The following is a 21,530-nucleotide window of genomic DNA, read 5'->3' on the forward strand; positions in this document are numbered from 1 at the left end:
GCGCGCCATTTTCGGGTGTGGGGGGGCGGAGCCGTCGCTCCTGTAGAGCGGGTCCGACCGAGCTCGGCGGCCTCGCACCGGGCTGTGAGTCCCAGCTCGTCCCAGCGGAGGCGGACCCGCTCCCGAGCCGAGGCTGAGCACCCCGCGGGGAGCTCGGGCACGCCTGTTCCTGTGGGCGCGGTGCGCGGGGAGCGCTGGCGCAGCGGGGCGGGAGTTTCAAACGCTGCGCGCGGGGAGCCCGCGCGTCCGGGCGCTTCGTGCTCGGGCTTGTGTTCATCCAGCGGGAAAAATCCGTAGGCGTTTGAGGAGGAAGCTGCAGATGCTGGAGCACGCCACTGCTGTCCTTTGGGTGCGCAGGTTTATTGGCAAAGCTGTGCTGGGGTAGCGCCGAAAGAGAGAGGAGGAGAGTTGGTAGAAACGTCTGGGCTTTCGTGTTTCCTCAGCCGTGTTTTTCCTTCTCCTCTTCTCTTTTCCTCCGCCTGTTTTTCCTCCTTTTTAAAGGCCTCCGGGTGAGACGTAAAGCATATGCATGGCGGTCTTTGCAAATTACCTTGGCAATGTGTGAAAGTATCTTTGTATGAATTGAATTTCAGCGTTAAATGCTTTCTGTAGTTATTTTTAAGTAAATGGCTTTTCTGGCTGTGTAAAAAACTTAGTAGAGCAGAATGTAGTCCTAAAACACGATATAAAACATAAAAGCTTTATAGCTTTAGCACATTCTGATCTAAAGAGACATTGAGAAGGTTTTGTAGGGGGGTGTTAATGTTTACTGTTAATGATCTTCAGTAATTTCTAATTATATGAAAATAAATCAAGTTCAGTCTTGCTTCTGTGGAAGTTGGCATCTCTTTGGGGTTGGAGGCTTGTGGTGAACGAAGTTCGTAAATAAAGTCCGAGTACACAGATCATTCATATTAAGAGTAGTTGAGCTATTTGTATTCAGAATCCGAATTTAAGTATTTTACAAAATAGACTCAAAGATAGCAAAGACTGGTAGGTCTTGGCAGGCTTTCATAACTCACCCTTAGATATATATTCAATGGGATATGAGAAACTTAAGTACTCAAATAGCTATACTTTATTACAATGAAAAAGTCAGCCATTTTTTTTTTTCAACTTACATACTTTTTTAAAATTTGTAATCTAATGGAATGTAGGGTGTTTGCAGTGTATTTGTCTATCCCATTAACTGTCATGTGACACTCCATAACAATATTTAGAAACTAAAACTAACACAGTTGTTTTTTAAGAAATTGTATTGATGCAGACTGGCAGAAACCAAATGATAACACCAAAAAGGCAACTCCCTTTTTTGTTAGGTGTTCTCTCCGTGAAGCTGAGTCTTCTTCTTATTATTGTCTTCTTCTTATTGTGCTTGCCTTTTGGGAAGGTTTGGATGGGTATCTCCCCTGTGCATCAGGGAAATTGTTCATCCTGGACTTCAAGAAATTGTATTTGTATGCTTACTTTGTATTTTTAACTTATTGTATGGCTTGACGTATAACAACAAAAGCAATCCATTATTCTCTGTATGCATACAACTACAATGAGGTTGAGTGATTGTAGTAAAGAAATGGATTAGAGGCCTAAATTCTGTTGAAAGTAAATCTTAGCATGAGGACTTGGTTTAAAAACAACCTGGAATTGAATAGCTGCCTTGCTTTAAAGCCAAATTAGAGTATTAAAGAATGCGCCCTCCAAAGGCTGGCTGTTCTGACAGACTGTGGTGTTAAATATGAGCGACCACACAGTGGATTAGCTCCTCGTGTGTCTTGAGCAGATCTCTGAGAGCAGGTATGTCATCTAGTCTGATTTATTCAAAGGAGCATTTTAGTTTATCTGAGTATACAGTAGTGTCAAAATCACAAAGAAAAAACATTCCATGTTTTGTTTGATTTTTATATTCTAGTTTTGGGGGAGAAGAGAGAAAATAAATAAGCATGAGACAAACTTTGTACAGTAAGACAGTGCAGGAATTAATTGGTATTGTAAGGGGAGAAAGTTCTAAGAGTATATACTAGAGGCCTTGTGTAAAACCGGGAAGGTGTGAAAACCAGAAGAGTAAGGAAAACAGAAGAAATTGAGTGCATTAATGGGGTACCATGGAGAGTGGAGCTGTATAAGTAAAGTTAAGTAAGGTAAAGAAATATACTGCGTAGTGGGTGTATGTTTTCAACTAGCATGCATTATAGGTAGGGCTAGTTGCACGATACCAAAATTGACACAGTAAAACATAGGCACTGGTGTTTCTCTCCAATCACAGTGTTACAAATGTCAAAACTTCTGTTGGAAGCGTCAGTCAGAGGTCATCATGTTGTGTTGGCCCAATCCTGTTTAAGGGCTCTGTGATTGCCTGAAGTAGTAAATTTGGGTTCTGTGCCTGCCTTAAGTATATAATTTGTTCAGAAACATAACAATTTTCTGATGAATGTTGATATCCCTGGATAAGAAAGAGCTGTGCCATCCTGAGCCAGGCGTGCATGTTGGGTTTGTTGGGCGGAGCTATTCCCCAGGCATCCAGGGCCAGAATAAAGTAATGCCTTCTTACTAGTACTACGTTGGAGTTCTCGTCCCAAATTTCAGTGCCAATCACTGCTGATTCCCTGCTCAGAGAGGCTTCCACCAGCATTGGATTAAAGCAGTAGGACAGTATGCCAGCTGGATGCTAAAAATGTCTGCAACCTGTGAGCAGCCACTGCAATACCGTCATTCTTTTCTGAACTCCGGCTTGAATTTCCCCAGCCAGAATCTCTGGGTCTTGACCCTTCTTGTATCATCTTGGAATGCAAGGAATGTTTAAATTCTGTTGTCATTGTAAATATTCCTCAAATAGCTGTAAGCTACTTCTGTTTGAACAGAAAATTTTAATGTGAATCCTACCTCAAATCAGGAAGTAATTCCTTCAAGAATCCAGTGTTTTTTAAATTAAACTTGGGTTGTGTGTATGTAAGGGACACATGAAACTTGGAAATTAGTATTTCTTCATTGTTTATTTTTTTTCTTTTCCTCAACCGAGTTTTTTTTTTTTCTGTTCAGCTTACTAGTAATGCAACTGTTCAATCCAAAGAAGGTATTTAGTAATAAACTATCTGTGAACTGGAGTCACTACACTTAGAAGACTTGGTTGCAAGTGTTCTTGGATAATAAAAGTAGAACTGGTAATGACAAACATATTTCTTTTCAGAACCTCACATTCATAATACTTCATGTCATATTCTGAAACTTATTTTGTTTGGTCTTCACAGCTAAAATCTGCATTCTGACAACAAGGAAGCTGAAACTATGGGAGTGACTTATCTGTGGCAAATCCTTGAGCCTGTGAGACAGCCTGTCAACCTGAGTAGTCTCAGAGGGAAAACACTTGCTGTTGATTTAAGCTTGTGGGTTTGTGAAGCACAGACTGTTAAAAAGATGATTGGAGTAGTTACCAAGCCACATCTCAGGTATGATATCCATATAAATTTTTCGAGCCAAAAGTCTTGGAGGTGTATATTTTAAATATGCTACTTACTCGAAAGAGTTCTAAGAGTAGCTCTGAAATTCAGATGACTGGTGTTTTGATTCAGTTATTACTTATGCTACATATGTAAAGGGTTTGAAGTTCATTCTGAGTTGACTGCCATGTTGAATTAAATGTTTAAGTCATTCTTCAGGCATTTGACCAATCTTGAAGAAAATGTATATTTTAAATTTAAATTACTCACCCAAGGAATGAGCATATCTAAGCATCTATAACTTCAACCGCTGTTTTCCACATACAGTGCTGACAAAAATGAAAATATACATCAATTTTCATCAGTGCATTTTTTTTGAGAATTTGTGTTTTCGAGTAACTTAGTGTATGGATTGATTTTTTTACATCATTTGTGAAAATAGAACTAACCTCAAAAGACCAGCTTACTGTTTTTTGCCAGTAGTAACTGTAAAATTAAATCTAGAGTAATCGTCTCTCTATGTTAGTCAAAGAGATATAAATGTTTGATCTACTCCTTTTGAAAGGGTGATACTGGAATTACTGGTGAAAGCATATGCTATTTGATATGACTTCTGTTAATTTTACTGTTGTAGTCCAAATATTTATTACTTCAGCCTTGTAAAATCCCACCCATCTGTGGTGCTGTTTTGCATATGAAATAAACTGGCATGGTAATGGTATCTGTAAGTCTGTCCAATACCACAGCATTCAGGCACCCCTTCAGATGTACCTGTATTGATAGATTTGGGATTAATATTTGATATAAAAGAATCAATGTAAATATGTGTTTGGAAGCAGATTTTGGATATTGAATGTTTTTTTATTAAGCCTTTTAAGTTTGCTTACATCTTTATGCCCAGGAAAGATCTTTCCTGTCCTTTAGTGGTATTTTCTTGGGATTTTGTAAAGCTGCTAGAATTTCATAGTATGACAACTTCAACCAAAGACAGGAATATAGATCAAGGCTTTGTTTAGCTTGGGGGTGAGAAAACCATAAGAGGTGAAGACAATGCTAGGATTTTTCCAGAGGTAGGCTCAGGAAAATATAAGGGATATAAGGAAAATGTCTGAAGAAATCAGGCTTTACAAATAGTACAGCTTATGGAACACTTTGCTTTATTGCAGAAACCTATTTTTTCGGTTCTCTTTCTTTACATCAATGGGAATTAAACTAGTGTTTGTCATGGAAGGAGAGGCCCCCAGGTTGAAAGCAGACACCATGAGCAAGAGGAATGAGATGCGCTATGGACCTTCAAAGAAAGTTGGAGCTGCAAGAACAGGGAGATCTTTATTTAAAGCCATGTTAAAAGAGGTGAGGAACTGAGTGTTTAAGTATTTTTATTGTGATAGAAAGAAATCTTAACCAAATTAAATACAGGAACCTGAAATAATTAGTAGCATTTGTTACAACCCATCCCTGAAGGCCTGGTAACTGAGGTTCTTGTTAATAGATCCCGATCCTTTGGGGCAGATTAGGGTGAAATGACACTGAAAGACTGGTCTGTACATCTTTTACGTTGAGCCAGTTGTGTAAGGGAGGAAATCAGAACGATAAAAAGCATTATCCCACCTCACAGGATCTATTTATTTTTGGCCTCACCCAGCTCAAAAACCAGCTTGTTGCTAAACAAAGGTTGGTTTGTTGTGGTCATCCTCCCATGGTGGGTGTGCCCCCCTTCTGTCATACTGGATCAGAGATTTCACCAGCACACACCCAAAAACTCTCCTCTTCAGCTGGGGGGTGCAAACCTGGCCTCAGCACAGCACCTGCTGCTTTTGCAAATGGCCAGTTGTTTGAGTCATTAACCCCTAACGTTTCGGTCTCTCACAGCTTTATTCACAGCAAATGTAAACAATATTTTGAGGTTTGAAGGAATGTGCACCTTTGAAGGCAGGCCTCACAGTATCTATTAAGTGTTGTAGAAGAGAAACAGTGTCAGAATAATTTTCTCATTCAACATGTTCCCATGCATGTTGTGCTGTTGTGACTGACAACCATAATTGAGCATTTATTGCAAAATTTAACTTTACTGTTCTTTTATGGTGTTGATATCCATACTTCTTTGTATCCTCCCACTCCCATTAACCATTTTTGTCTATTCAGAATTTTATGAAGTGGAATTTATGGATATTCAGGGCTTCACTACACTGTATATACCAATTCATGTTTATTCTTAAATTCTAAAAAATTATTTTCTCTGAAATTTGTAAGTATGTATTGATGTGTCTTATACAGTGCCCCAGTCTTGGTAGGATGACAGCATCATACTTTAGTGCTTGATATTCTTGGGGAGTTTGGCACCTGTTGGAAGATGTCTGTTCTGGCTCAGCATTACTTCTTGACTGAGCAGCATTGCTTCACAAAGATAAATACTCCTTTGCTACACTTCTTCTGAAAACATCCTGAATATCTATTTACAATGAAAAGGTTTTTGTGAAGGGGTGCGCATTAATCATGCTGTGTTCAAGTCCTGTACTTAATACTTAGCTCTTTGTGCACATTTACTTTTCATTGTTACAAGAAACTAAACTATTTTTGCTGAATTAGTGCTTTCATTGATGTAGTGTTACATAGGCAGTGCAACACTAGCAGTTTTTATATGCACTTGCGTCTGAGAAAATGCATGCTAATAACTGAATTTAATAGCTCAGCATTCAGTGTCTTTCCTTTTGTCTTCCTTCTATTAGTGTCTTGAACTGCTGGAGTGTTTAGGTGTCCCTTGGGTTCAAGCAGCTGGAGAAGCAGAGGCAATGTGTGCATACCTAAATGCAAAAGGACATGTTGATGGCTGCATTACCAATGATGGAGATGTTTTCTTGTATGGAGCTCAAACAGTTTATAGGAACTTTGCCATGAATGCTAAGGTAATGTACCTCACCCTGTTCCCGTCCTTGCTATAGACTCATTATAGAAACATAAACAGAAAGAAAGGGACTTGAAAAAAAATGCTTAGATGTTATTAAACTTACCTTACAGTATCTGGGTTTGTTTAAAATAAATTTGATTCATTGGTAATTCTTGTATTGGCTAGGAGAGCAAAACGACCGAGACCAGGGTAATATTGCCTGTGTTTGTAGTACCCTGTGGTGTCTCTCATAAAGCTAAATAGCAAACTTTTCCTGTTTCCTTCTTTACAGTGGAGAAGTTGAGTGAAGTAGTTGCTTCTTAGAAATTTTACCCTTAGGTCATATGGGAGTGGTCAGCCTCCTGGGTCTAATTAATGTTCCCATACTTGCATCTTACAGGTTCATTTTAATATGAATATACTTGTAATTAATTCTGTTCATCCCTATTGAACATGAATAGGGTAGGGATTGTACATCAATTGTTGTGGTCATTCAAAAACCTAAATAATTTATGGCCTTGAGCTGAAGTGTTCATTTGTTAAGAATACAATTTTCCAGAACTGGTGAAAGGCTAGCCCAAATTTCTGTAATTTATAATGTTCATCTAAAAGACTTGTTGAGAAAATACTTCAGAGATATGAGAAAATCAATAGAACAAAAGAAGTGCACTACAAATTTTTAAAAAAACTACTAACTCTTTAAAAAATAGTTAAAGTTGATGGAAGGTTATTTGCTTTAGAGACACCATGTTTGAGTTCTTCCTTGACCTGGTTCCTTCATTCCGCCTCTTTGCAATTTATCACCAACAATGAAGGCAAGCACAGTCTTTCAGCTGTACTTAGTTACTTATATAAATAAGCATAAAACAATAATTTGTGAGTGTGTGCCTGTCAGGGTCATCTGTTCTAGAAAAATGGATCACTTTGGGTTGTTGGTTTGTGTGGGGATTTTTTTTGTCATTTTTGAGGAAGAGGCGATGGCCTATGTTTTGATTCATGTTAATCAAGTTTTCATTTTGGTTTTGAGTCCCTCTACCCTTCAAAGATTCCTTTGGTGTGCGTGAATAGGGGTGAGTAAGCAATCACAACTGAACGTGATTCAGGACAGTTCCTTCCCTGATGTAACAGAAATAACGTGCAATAAATTTCTCTTGCAGGATCCGCATCTTGACTGTTACACAATGTCCTCTGTTAAGGAGAAACTTGGTTGTGACAGAGAATCTTTGATTGGGCTAGCAGTTCTTCTGGGCTGTGATTATCTTCCAAAGGTAAGCAATACAATTATTTTTTATTAGGTGCTTACACTGTCTTGAAAAACAACAAAGTGTATCAAGGGGGATGCGTATGCTGGCAAAGCTGTATGCAATGCCAGATTACTGAGATCCAGTAGAATATGTGTAGTAAGTCGCTGTAAATTCTATTTGTGAAAGGCTAAAGATATTCAAAATGGTTCATGAACATCAGTCTTTCTAAGACTGTTTTGTATTGTTCCAAACCTTTCTTATAATGGAAGTGAAGGCAAAAGTTCAGATGCTGATTACATTGAGCCAGAGTGTGAGATCTCCATTGTTTGTGAGGATGCTTTGTAACAAATCATATACAAGTGCATCCCTGGCAGAGTAGCCGTGGAAAATGAGAAAAAATGGCTTTGTCTGTGCTGTTTGGAGGACTTAGTAGTGATGGTTTTGAGCTATAGTTATTAGTAAAGGCGGTTCTGGATGCAATTTGGATGTATTCCTGTTCCATTGTTTGTAAATATATAATTTACAAACAATTCGAAGTCATCTTTGAAAGTCTCTCTAATTAATCGAGAGGAATCTCACTCATTACTTCTCCCCTTTTTTCTTTCTTTCTTTCCTGTAAACTCTTGAATTCTTTTTTGAGACTTTGAACAGAAGCTATTGTAATGCTATTTGAAAGGGAAAAGAAGTGGGATGAAACTTGATTTCCGTACACTTTATCATGTAGTGACTTCAGGCAGTGGTTGCTCCCAGTCAGGCTTACAGTGGATATCTAGTTATTCTTAAGTAATTGTGTCCCAGTTTGATAAAACTGTCCTTTAAACAACTGATACTGCTGGAAAAACACACACCTTTCATTATTTTTGCAGGGACGTTTGTTTTGGGTTTTTTTTTTTTAATTTTGCTTCTGTTATAGGAATCTTTAAATAGTTTGTTACTACTGTGTAAAGAGAGGGAGTAAAAAAAAACAGTGGATAATCAGTGGTTATTGTGCCAAAGCTGCTCCTGGAATGCCAGGTTCTTATATAGTCCTAAAGTGTCACAATTATGTCAGATAGGTCCTTTGAGTTATTGCAGCTCAGCAAAGTAGATGAAGACAGAAATTTATAAGGAAAGCTGAATTACAGGAGTGCTTTGGGAATGGAGACTGGAAGAACAGGTAAATGAGAATATCATGCTATAATTGCACTTATTTTGTTGAAAATACATCAAAACAATGCTTTCCTTGCAGAAGCTGAATATCTGATTCTACTTGAATGACTGACTGTAGTCCAATGAGGACTTGGTTTGGAATGTAGATTTATTTTCTGTGGTTGCATGTATTCAGTTCTGCCATTACAGCTGAACAAGTATAGATCTATTTGTAATGATGATGTAGGAAGTACACTCAATACAATCTTTATATATACTGTAATATATATGCTTTACTGATTCTTGGCAAAATAGGGTAAAGATGGAAAGAAGAACTGGAAAGCAGTATGTGTGTTTTACATCATAGACTGAATTTGGGTCAGAAGGCACCTCTGAAATTCACTTAGTCCAACTCCCCTGTACTGAGCAGGGACATCTTCAGTTAAACCAGGTCACTCAGAGCCCCATTCCAACCCGACCTTTGAATGTTTCCAGAATGGGGCATCCACCACCTCTCTGGGCAACCTGTGCCAGTGTTTCACCACTTCACTGTAACTTCTCTAGTCTGAATCTTCTATTTTATTACTACTTTCTCCTTCTTTCTTTGCCTTGTTTTATCTAGGGTGCTATTGAGCATAAGAACAGCTTGTGTGTTACACTGGCGGTACAACTGTAATTTGTCGCCTTCTCTGCCCTTAGAACTTGGTCAAAAATATTTTTCTCAATTTATTTTCAACATCTGGAATCGCTTTTTGTCATTTCTCTACATAATGTTATAAAGATGTTTTTTGTGCAAATATGTATATTTTATTTGTAATTAAATAATGTTTTGTGTTTCTCTGTAGGGGGTTCCAGGAGTTGGGAAGGAACAAGCTTTAAAGTTAATTGAAACTCTGCGAGGTCAAAACTTACTGCAAAGGTAAAATGGAAAGTTACGTAAGTACATTTTTATTCAAAGACTAAGTAGTATGTACTTCAGCTCCAGGACAATATTTGTAATACTTTAATTTAAGGGTGATATTACCACATTCCTTACCTTGTTTGCTAAAGGAGTTGGGTGTTTTGCTCGGCAAGTCTTTTACTTGTTTTAAACATCAGCTGGCTCCTAGCTCTTTACCTAGCAGGTATATGTTGATATATTGGAGTGAAAGTTGTAGGGACTGATGAGAGACTTTTAATTGGGTTGTGAATAAGGATTTGAGATACCAAGTGCTTTCTGTGTTTGTTATCATAATGTGTGTGTCAATACTAGAAATCCAATATAATGTACTTAAAAGAACCCTGTTTCATAGGTTGGAAAACTGTTTCTTGGATAGATGCTTGAGAAGTATAAAGAGATTATTTTTCAGTGTTTCAAATGGGAAAGTTAAAAATATTTCTTGATCCTTTTAACATCATCCTTTTAGGTTTGAGCAGTGGAAGGAACAATTTCAGTGTGATGATAATCCACCTTTGGTTGTTAAAAGGGTAATTCACTGTTCAGAGTGCCATCATCCAGGTCAGTGTGAAAAGAGTTGAGTTGTACTTTTAGCCTAATTGTTTACTTTTTGTTATAGGGTGAGGGTGATGGATTTTCTTTGTTTTATTGGGTTGTGGAGTTTTTTACTACTAGAAATAAAAATGCTTTTCAGCTTCCATCTTCACATTTTCAATGTTGTATATATGTACCCTTATATTAACACTTTCAAGGCTTGGGTCTACTTTTTTTCAAATGTGAAACTAGTTGGCAGCAGATGGAACGTTATCACAATGCTGTTGTGGGATCCCAGATGTTTACCTTCTTAATATGATCAGTAAAGAAAGCATGTTATACTCTATACTGCTCAGCAGCTATTTCTTTTGTTGCCTGAATTGGTCCTACATCAAGAGGACCTAATCTCATTAGCATTGATGAGGTTTGCAGCAGTGTTTTCTTAAAAAGAAATTAATCCCAAGGGCCTTCATTTTGGTATCATCTCTTTGATCAGTGAACTCATTCAAACCCATCATTTGGCAAAGGAGAAGCGTGATTCAAATATATTACTTACATGTGTTTTCCAGGTTATCACACGTTACTTCTGTAGTTTTTAGATAATAACTTGTCAGCTTAAGATCTGGAACTGTTGAGGGAAGAAGTCTTCAGAAAAATAGAAGCCTGCATGTCGTTTTCAGTTTTTACTGTAGATCCATAAATGCAGCTAATGCACTCAGATCTGCTTACAACTGCTATTCACATCGGATTCATACGTGTTCTGAGCTTTATATTTGTGATACTGACTTTATAGGTTTGGAGATTTTGGAAAGCCCTTTTCTCCTCACTTTGTGTGTCTGTTGCTACAGGATCTTACAAGGAACATGAGCACAATGGATGTAAATTCTGTGAAACTGTGAGATGCTGCAAACCCAGTGACTCCAAACACTGCTGCCCTTGTGCATGGCATCAGTTGGAGCGAGTGAAACAAGCAAATGCAGTGGAGGACAGTATCAGAAAGTAGGAATGGCCTGAAAATTTAACTGCTTTTCCCTGCATTTGTGTGCAGGGTGAGCATTTATGTTCTACATTTTTCCCATTTGCCTTCAGTACCTAACACATTTGTTTTACCTGCAGAAAAGCCAAGAGTTGTGAGGGCTTTCCATTCTCTGAGGTAACAAACAAGCCTACTTAAATTTTTTTAATTGATTAGTTGAAATTTCAGTTTTCTGCCCTTTCCTAAGCTGTCTCTTTTATGTTTTATCTCAAGGTTATCCAAGAGTTTCTTGTAAACAAGAACAAATTGATCAGCATAAAGGAATGTCGAAGGCCAAATTTATTGTCCTTTCAGGTATATAACAAAATATTGGATATTCTGCTTTGTAGCCTTTTGTTTATTACTAAGGAAGGCATCTGTGATAATTGTGATATTCATTGGTAATTTTACTTTAAATAAGAATTAAAGAATCTTGCTACAACATCTTAGTATACCTCACTGTTCTGAAAGCCTAAAATTGAAGACTTTGGAAAAAATCAGTTGCTGTAAATAGGTGGATAGAAAAGTGGAATGAAGAGAAAGCTCATTTGTGTTTGTTTTTCAGTGTCCAATATATTACTAGAAGGGGGTGAGGGTATTAATATATGCACATTAGCATTGTTTTCTAGGAAGACTTTTTACTTGGTTTTATTGGCAAAATCAGATCCCTTACGGTGTTTCATTTTTTGGGATTGATGGCAGTGTAAGAGTTATGGGTAGTATAGTAGACCACAGTTAAACAATGTGGCTTTAATGAGAGTCCATGTTCATTCTCTCACATGTGAAATCTCTAACTTTCACAGCTCCTTGCAGAGCTGATGTGAGTCTGACAAGGTGTTTAACAACTGTCTTATCCCTTCTGCTGCCACCACACAACTGTTCCCTTGGCTTGTTACTGACAGCTGATGAATGTGCCCTGGTAGGGATGGCTGTTCCCTCCCTTGGCAGTGAGGTATCATTGGGCATTACACTAATGTATAAAAGCACCCCAGGTATTTTAATTATTTATTCTGGTGTCCCAACTACATAACTGTCTAAGCATGATATCTAACAAAATAAAGAAAGGTTTAAAGTTTGTTTTTGGGTTTTTTTGTATATGAACAGATATTTGCTTCAGAAAAAATGGAATGGACCAAACATTATGCTTGTAAGAAGCTGTTAGGACTGTTGACATGTTATGATATGATCCAGAGAAAATCTGGATACATTGACTCAAAGCAGCTGCAGGCAATACGGTAATGTAGCTTGATTACTTGAACTTAATATGTTTACTTCTGCTGACAGAGCAAAACCACAAGGTTTTTTTCCATCTTTGTTTCAACCTTTCTGCTTGTTTTGAATAGAGGTTAAAAATTCACATCAGTGCACCAATCCTACTACTGCTGCACAAAGTAATAAATACATAGAGAAGTTTCCTTTCATTCTAACTGGCAGTGCTTGTGTTCTATGCTTGCTCCTTGTTCCTCTTCCTTGGATCTGCCTAGGTCCTCTGCTCAGGTTCTTAGCAGAAGTTTAATTCAATTCTGTGTCTCAAAGTAAGAGCTCAGGCTTAGAAATGAGCATCTGCAGATTCAGTCATAGTCTCTGATTGCTTATCAGACCTACCAGCTGTCATTGTATTATGTGTCAAAAACAACATTTCATTGAGGACTGCTGCATTTAGGAATGTAAAAATGGCCAAGTATACTGTTACTAAAAATGGACATGCAGGGGAAAAAAGCAAGATAAACATGTAATTATGTTCTCCCAGAATAATAATTCCCACCATCCAGGTTTCTGTTACTCAGGAATTTTCTGAGTTGTAATTAGTATTTTCTTATTCTATCAGCCCTCAATGTAATTTATTTTTTTAATGATCTAATCTTTTCTTAAACTTAAGTAAACTTCTAGAATCTATAGTATCTCTTAGCAGATCTGAACTTCACTGTGTGAAGGGAATTGTGACTTTAACTTTATCTGATGGTTTCATTTCTCAAATGAAACCCAAATTCCCTCTGCTCCCCTAATTCTTTTGTTGGAACAAGGTTAGTAGTTTTTCCATGCTGGTCAAGATTTTTAGACATTAATTGTAGGAGGACAGGAGGACAGTCAATAGTGGTGTGATAGTATCTCTTCTGGGTTGATGCATCATAGTCTTGAATTATTACTTCCAGAGATGCTGTTCTATTCAGCGTTACCTTTCAAAAGAATGGGGAGACTGGTTGGGGGATGCTTTTTAAATAGATTGGCAAGATAAATTACCAGCATTTACCTCAATGAATGAACTCATTGGCATTCTCTGTTTATAACACTTTTTAGTGTCTCAAGAGTTTAAAAGACAATGCGTACTCTCAAAGATTTCTTTTGTTAACAAGTGTTTAAAAATGCAGTAAGGGTTCAGCAGGATCAGCATGATCCTACTCTTCACACACAGGAACCTACTAAACTGGGATGTAGATAGTCTTTAGAAAAATCTCATAGTGGCTGTCCCTGGTCAGTTCAAGTTCTCTCTCTCCTCATGTTCTCACACAAAAGATATAAATGACCCTTTCTGGTCATTCAAAAAATTACTGTCCAGGGCCACAGCTTTCTCTGCCATTAGTATCTTAAAATCAGAGAATCATTTAATTTGGAGAAGTCCAACCATTAACCTGACACTGACAAGTCCATCACTAAACCATGTCCCTCAGTGCCACATCTACACATCTCTGGGGATGGTGGTTCAACCACTTCCCTGGGCAGTTTGTTCCAATGTTTGACAGCCCTCTCCGTGAAGAAATTTTTCTTACTATCCAATCCAGTCCTCCCCTGGTACAGCTTAGGCCGTTTCCTTTGTCTTATCACTTGTACTTGAGAGAAGAGACTGACCCCCACCTGGCTGCAACCTCCTTTCAGGCAGTTGCAGAGAGCCGTAAGGTGCCCCTGGACTAAACACCTCCAGCTTCCTCAGCTGCTCCTTTCATACTTGTGCTCCAGACCCTTCATCACTTCCATTGTCCTTCCCTGCACGCACTTCAGCCCCTCCAGTACCACCCCTTCTTGTGGTGAGGGGCCCAGAAATGGACACAGGATTTGAGGTGTGGCCTCACCAGTGCCACCAAGTACAGGGGGACTGTCACTGCCCTGGTCCCGCTGGCCACACTATTGCTGATATAGGCCAGGTGCCATTGGCCTTCTTGGCCACCTCAGCACACCTGGCTCGTGTTCAGCTGCTGTTGACCAACACCTCCAGATCCTTTTCCTCTTGGTCACTTGCCAGCCACTCTTCCCCAGCCTGTAGCACTGCAGGGGTTGTTGTGACCCAAGGGTGAGACCTGGCACTTGGCCTTGTTGAACCTCACACCATTGGCCTCAGCATCAATGCAGCCTGTCCAGATCCTTCTGCAGACCCTTCCTGCCCTCCAGCAGATCAACACTCCCACTCAACTTGGTGTCATCTGTGAACTGGCTGAGGGTGACCTTGATCCCCTCATCCAGATCGCTGATAAAGACATTAAATAAGACTGGCCCCAGTATTGAGCCCTGGGGAGCCCCATCAGTGATTGGCCTCCAGCTGGAGGTAACTCCACTCACCACCCTTCTCTGGGCCTTACCATCCAAACAGTTCTTAACCCAGTGCACCTATCCCAGCCATGAGCAGCCAGTTTCCTCCGGAGAAAGCTGTGGGAAATGGCATCAAATGTTTTACTAAAGTCTAGGCAGATGACATCCACAGCCTTTCCCTTATCCCCTTGAGTGGGTCACCCAGTCAAAGAAGGAGAACAGGTTGGTCAAGCAGGATCTGCGTTTCAGGCAGGTCAGCTGAAGATACTAAACCTGATGTTTGTAGAAGTCTGCATTATGTTTGTCTGTTACAGAAGCGCTTTTTTATTTTGTGTAAATGGTCTTATGAGGGTTAAAAGAAATAAAAATGTTTCAGTGCTCAAGTCTGTAGTCCAAATTTCACTGTATACAGAGTAGTGTATTTTTTTAAAAGGTGTAGTAATCTCAGTTTCACGAGAAGATTTTTTTCTCTGAATCATTCCAAAATAGAATATTGAAATATGTTTGTATTCAAGTCTAGATTTCGATCATTTAATGGACTTTCTCTTCTTACAGGATTGTTAAGACACGTATTAAAAATGGAATTCCTTGTTTTGAAATTGAATGGCAAAAACCAGGTGGGTCTGATTTCTGTGTACATTATGGGACAAAACAGCTCATAGAAAAAGGTAAAATCAAGCTTTAAAGAGGACAAGAGTTTGGCAGCACTCTGAGGCAGTAAAATGTGGGTGAGATTGGAAACTGTTCTCTGGAAACAACAGAAAATGTGCATCAAATTTCACATACCCTGAAAGTAAAAGCAATGCTTTAAAGAGGAAAAAAAAGCACCTAGAAAGCAAGGGTCTCAGTCTTCAGCTACTTTTTCTGGTACATGTTAATAAGATCTGAACTGTGTATTTCATACTTTATTTCACTATTTACCTGAAGCTGTCACTATTTACTAGCTAGAAAATTTTCTATGCTGCCAGACTCCTCCCTGTAGTGTGTCCATCTGTACCAGGACACTGGCAGGAAGAAAAAGACTTCACTTGTAGGTAAATCTCAATTATCATACTATTCTTTGTACTCAAATCTGTGCTGTTTGGTTTTTCATTCCCTGCTTTGATGTGTGTATATTCATATCAAAAGTACATTCATTATTTTTTCAGAACATTATGTTGATCCAGAAGATGAGCCTGTGGAGTTGTTTGTAGTCACAGTAGAAGAAGAGTCTTTGTTTCAGGCTGCTTATCCTGATATTGTTGCCCTCTATCAAGAGGAAAAGTCAGAAGTTCTTCAGAAGAAACAGAAAAGTAAGTCCAGAAGCTTATTTCTTATGAATTTTTGGGTCTTGCCAGAATGCAAAAAAGCGGAAGACATTTCTTCCACTCCTGAACAATATCCTGCCAAAACAAGATGAGGTCATGATACCTTGCAAGGACTATGCTTTAATCTTACTATTCTATACTTTAGCACTAAGAAACTTGAACTGTGATTTATGTGCTATTCAAAGTGCACTTTTTATTTTTTTTTTCAGAAAGGAAAAACAGACCAGAAGGAAAGGAATTACCAAATGCTTGTGATGAAGTTACCAATCTTCTGTCTCAAATTAATTTAAAGCCGACAAACAGAATTCTTCCTGTGAAACACTCCATGTCAAATACAAAAGCTCCCTCAGAAGACCAGACCCAGCAGAGAAGTACTGGATCAAAAGATGCAGCATTAGCTGCAGCTTCCTGCCTAACAGCAGTTCACATGCCAGCATCAGCTGCTCTTGCTGACTCATCTGTGCCCTCACAAAGCACTAAATATTCAGAGATATCATCCTCTGTACCAGCTGGTCTGCAGCTGAGCAGTACTGATGGGAAAGGAACCTCCTTCAGCACTTCACCAGCCCGTGGGGGTGATGACCATGATCCAGCAGTTGACTTAACCACATGCATAAAACACTCACATCCACTAGGTCATGAAACAGTAAGAAATAGCTCAGAATATTCTGATGTTACACAGTCTGATATGCATTCAGGTAGTGAAGATGATTTGTTTTCAAATGATGCTATGGGACAACTTCAGGAGTGGTCTTTAAGTGAGCGAATACTGAAGAAGGCTCCCATTCCCTCACAGCCTTTGTCTGAAGATGTAACGCAACTGGAGTCTTTGAAATGTTTTAAACAAACAAAAGAAACATTGCATCTGGGTAGGAATTACGTCTCTTCCTCATGTCAGTTAAATAAACCAGTGCAGGAAAGTAAAAATGTTCTCTCAGAAAACTCTGCAAGTGAATCCAGCGTGCATATCTATCCAGATGAGTACAAAAAAGCTGACATCCTGGCTGAAATGGTGCAAAAAGGCCCTTACATAAGCAGTTCAACATCTCTAGCCTTCAGTGGGCGAACAACAGAGACACTTCTTCCTGGGTGTGACATGCTTCCAGCATCTCAAAAGCCAGCAGATGCAACTGGCTGTCACATTAAAGAAGCTTGTATTGAAACTACTTGGAAAGCTTCTTCTAAAAAGAGTGTCTGTCAGAACAGATGCTCTTCTAGCGAAGACAGTGATGAGGGGCATGTGGATAAAATCCTGATTTATGAGCAGCAGAAAAGGCAACTGAACCCTGCCCAGTTTAAAAAATGTTTTACAAAGAAATGGAGTAGTGTTGTTACTAGCAAAAGGACAAACAGTGACTCAGCCCTTACAATTAAGGGGAAGAAGAAAACTACCAGTTTAAAGAAAGATGTTAATAGCTTCTCAGTTCAGGTATCTCCAAAACCATCCTCTGTACAGGAAGTTAATTGTTCCCAAAGTCCAGAGCAACCAGTTGAGAGATTGGGTTCTGATCCCACACAGCAAGACAAAAGGGCTGTTCTGAATTATGCATGGGCAGACAGTCCCCTTCCCCTGTCTGAAAGACTGAAAGGAAGAATCAAAATCAATTAGGCTTTCCATAAAATAGATTATGGTAACAATTAATTATCAGTTAACTATCGGTTAACTGTCAGTTCTTGAAGAGTTCTTTCCTGAAGTTTCTGCAGTATGCTCTTATCAATTTTATGTGGACACAGTTTTGATGAATAGGAAGTGCTGTCACTGGAGCTGAAGTTTGAAACTATCACGTTAACAAGAGTACCAAACAGTTGATTGTAGGCAAGTAGCAGTTATTCTGGCCGTATTTACATTCTGAACTTGATACATAAGCATCAGGATGCAATATGCAAGGATGAGGGAGATTTATTTAAGAAATAAGGGTGTTTTTCCCAACCAATTGTGAGGATTTTGTGTACAGCTGTTAGTCTTGCTTATAAACACACTTGCTAGAATAGTGCCTACAGTGCTGTTGGATACTCTAAATAAGACAAAGTGATGCAGCATTTTTAACTGAAATTCTCCATTCTGCTCCACTAACTTAATTTTTGCAAATTTTGAAATGGGTTTTGAAATCCTGTGTTTCTGGTTGTGTTGACAATCTCTGAAGAACCAAATAGAGACACACAGCAGATGTGCCTTGCACAGTAGCTAAATTTGCATCTCCCATGCCCCATAATAAGCTGTTCTTTGGGGGTGTGCCTCTTCCAAAGGGTGGAATAAACCATGAAAAGATACTCTGGTTTTATAGCTATCATATCTAAGGAGATTTGATGACTGTTTTAATTAATCAGTTACAGTTTAAGGCATTTTTTCTTAAAGAAGGTAGAAATCCCATCTAACTTGCACTTCAATTCATAACAGAGTGAAAGTTAAGTTACAGAAAAATCTAATTATCATATTGCAAATTCTTTGAATAATATCATGTAAATGTTTGGGGTTTTTTTAAAAGAGGAGACCTGAGTACAATTATAGTTTTGAAGGTGCTCTTCCTGCCTCTTTATTATAGAAGCAATCTCTGTTCATACACCAAAAAAAGTTGTCTTCAACTGCCTGTTGAAGGAATGCCTCCTTGTCTATATTTCTTTGTAACTCTTTCTGTGCACCAGCCAGAAGGAAGATTGCTCTTGCCAAGATATATTGTTAACAAGAGAAAAAGTATTGGAAACTTATTTTCAGTTTTGGAGATGGTCTTTCGTTTGTGGAGACTCTAAAGCACCCAGCTGGAAGAATAGTATTGTGAAGGAGAGTAAGAGTCACCTGGGAACTGGAAATGGAGAGATTCATAGCATGACAGAATGGTTTGGGTTGGAAGGGACCTGAAAATCATCTAGTTCCAACCCCTGTGCCATGGGCAGGGAGCCATTCCTTATCAGAGAGATCTGAGTGGGGGGTATTTTGTGGAAAAACATTGTTCTCAGTTATGTATAATTTTTTTTTTCTTGCTGATGATTTTGAATACTGAAAGTTGAAATCAAGAGTTTAAATTTTCATTAATAAAGATGCCAACATCACATGAACAACCTAAATTTTGTTCCGTCCCAGGGTATGGGAATGTGCTCTTTTGTTGGGGGATCATTCAATTTCACCCACAATGTGGAGATATCTGTGGTTTAGCGCTTTCTTTAGAACTGGGGAGTGAGAGTAGTTTTTGGAGGGAATTTGCTTTGCTTTCCAAATCTGCTTGGGATGACTGCTTTAAAGGATGAGGAGATGAAAATACTGTGCCAGAATTATGACTAGTTCATATTTTGTGGATGATTGAAGTCAGAAATGAGATATAAGATATTAAGGACTGCAGAGGAAAAGATGTTATGTTGCTGATTTTTCCTACTAATTAATCTGGTTTCACAAGTCCAGTTCAAGCATGAAAAGCAGAAAATTTTCAATTTTTTTCATATGGAATGCATCCAAATTTTGTGCCAGTTTCCTGCCACTAGAGAAGCAGCAACAGATGTGAAAAAACAACTGTGTATGATGCTCCCTCTATTTAGGCTGTAGCTGCTCATTGCAGAAAATAAAAACATTTATCATTGGGGGTGACTATTGCTTGAATTAAACTTGTGATTCATTACAGAAGGGTAATTAAAGTTTTTAAAGTGTTTTGGTTTCTCATCTTTATGTAATTTACTCAGTCTAAGGATTAGGGATGATTTTTCTTTGGAGCTTTTTACTCTGCTGACTGCTTTGCAACATCTCACACTTGTGAGAATGATGTTTAAATAAATTGAGGGGGTTTAAGGTAACTTTCTTCTGCAGGGAATATTTCTACAGGATTATGTTAAACTGCCTGTAAGAATAAATCAATTGATGCATCAACCTCATGAGCCTGAACAGATTTTCATTTATCATCTTTCCTGATCTGTCTGAATTGACTTTACCAGGTGCTTCATAAAAAGGAATAAAGGTGTACCTACTATGGAGGTGAGGCAGGTAAGGGGCTCATCGTTCTTGAAGTAGTTTTCTGAAAGGTTTTCTGCACAACTACTGTCCCAGCCCGAGTACTTTACCTGATTTTTCACTCCACATGCCGGCATCCCTCTAGCTTGAATGATGCTCACAGAGATACAGAGCAGAGCTGTAGGTTCTATCTTAGTGGTATAAATACCATTATTTCCACTTATAAACAGTATTAAACATTAAATGCAGCTCATTTGTTTAGCATATCTTGACAAAGACAACTGTTTACTTGGCTTTGTTTAGGATTGTAGCTCACTATTTCAGGTCCACAATCACCAAGAAAGGAAAATAAATGCTGTTTACATGGAATACATACATAGAGAGCTAGAAAAAAAAAAATTAAAAGACCATCTCTCAATGTCTCTGTATCCCACTCACATTTTCCCATTGGTAGAGAGTACTGAAATACTTATCCACGTGTGAACCTGCTTAACAAACACAAAAATTTGACAAATGCAATAAATCTTTTGCTAGTTAGCCAAGAAATTTCCTAATTTGAGACAGGGATTATTTAACTTTTAGGATCTGCACAGCCTTGGCTCTTATTTAAAGGAAGACGCTTGGAAATGGAGTGGCAAAAGAGACTAATGGCAGCTGTTAGTTGAGACAAGATACTCTTTTCATGTCTAAAAAGGTGTCAGGCCCTGCCATATTATAACAGCAGATAAAAGGAAACTGCAGTTGGAATATTACTGGGAGTTGTTGTAAACCCAAGTGCTACTGACAAAACCGTAAACTCGGTGCTAGATTTAGCGCTTTTTCCTTCAGGAAACAAAACACTTTAACTGTTTCAAGAAAACAAAATTACAATGGGTGACAGAACCACTCTGCACAGTTCTGCTCATGAATCCTGCACTGTAGCTACTATCAGTACTGAATTTAAGATTAATCCACATATGAAACTTTAAAAGCTCTTTAAACCCAAGCCTTGTCTCCACCCCTGCCCCAATTTCCCTTGACCAAGTTCAGAGGTTTTGTCACCTCAGAGACTGAGCATAACTGGAGAAAGGGACCTACCTTTGAAAATCTTGTTCATTAAAAACAGCTACCCCTACTAAAATACCTAATGGATATTTAATTTTCATTACCTGCCTGAATAAAAATCAATTAAGGAGAAGTTGTTAATCAGGAATATTTTTAATGCTAACAGAGTGTAGAAGTAAATCTACATTAGTATTTGTTATTTTAATATCTTATTTTAAAATGCAATTTGCTCTGCTAGAGCACCTCTGCAGCCAAGCTTGAAGCCCAGTTAGCTGTCCCACCAAATATTTTTAACAAAGGTTGGATCTGTGGTAAATTTTGGGTGTTCTTTGGCACATGGTAGAAGGAACTGTGAGTGTGGTCTGGTTTGGATAATTTCCTGGGCAAACTAGATGAACTCTTACATGCTGGCTTCTTCCCCCATCCCAACGTCCCAGTGTTGGCCTGGCAGTGACACCACATAATAACAGACAGACAGGATAAGCCCAACCCTAGAAACAGTCCAAGTTTTATCTGCTGCAAGAACATGAAATTTTTGGCCCCG

At 38.6% G+C, this 21,530-nt stretch overlaps 1 protein-coding gene across 4 annotated transcripts; it reads left to right on the plus strand.

Moving 5' to 3' along the window:
- Positions 1 to 21: 21 nt before the first annotated feature.
- GEN1 (GEN1 Holliday junction 5' flap endonuclease) lies at positions 22 to 19,866 on the plus strand. 4 transcript variants are annotated; one of them, XM_010393282.3, is made up of 15 exons: positions 22 to 349; positions 3,037 to 3,158; positions 3,246 to 3,443; positions 4,601 to 4,787; positions 6,164 to 6,340; positions 7,479 to 7,589; positions 9,539 to 9,612; positions 10,100 to 10,191; positions 11,013 to 11,163; positions 11,281 to 11,317; positions 11,414 to 11,494; positions 12,284 to 12,414; positions 15,257 to 15,318; positions 15,850 to 15,993; positions 16,218 to 19,866. In XM_010393282.3, the coding sequence occupies exons 3-15, from the start codon at positions 3,283 to 3,285 to the stop codon at positions 17,615 to 17,617; spliced, it is 2,808 nt and encodes a 935-aa protein (XP_010391584.1). In that variant the 5' UTR covers positions 22 to 349; positions 3,037 to 3,158; positions 3,246 to 3,282; the 3' UTR covers positions 17,618 to 19,866. The 4 variants fall into 4 exon arrangements, with proteins under 4 accessions (XP_010391584.1, XP_010391587.1, XP_019137773.1 ...); XM_010393285.3 differs by lacking the exon at positions 3,037 to 3,158; XM_019282228.2 differs by lacking the exon at positions 3,037 to 3,158 and having other exon boundaries at positions 140 to 411.
- Positions 19,867 to 21,530: the final 1,664 nt, after the last annotated feature.

Source organism: Corvus cornix, chromosome 3, assembly GCF_000738735.6.
Source record: "Corvus cornix cornix isolate S_Up_H32 chromosome 3, ASM73873v5, whole genome shotgun sequence".
Lineage (NCBI taxonomy): Eukaryota > Metazoa > Chordata > Aves > Passeriformes > Corvidae > Corvus > Corvus cornix.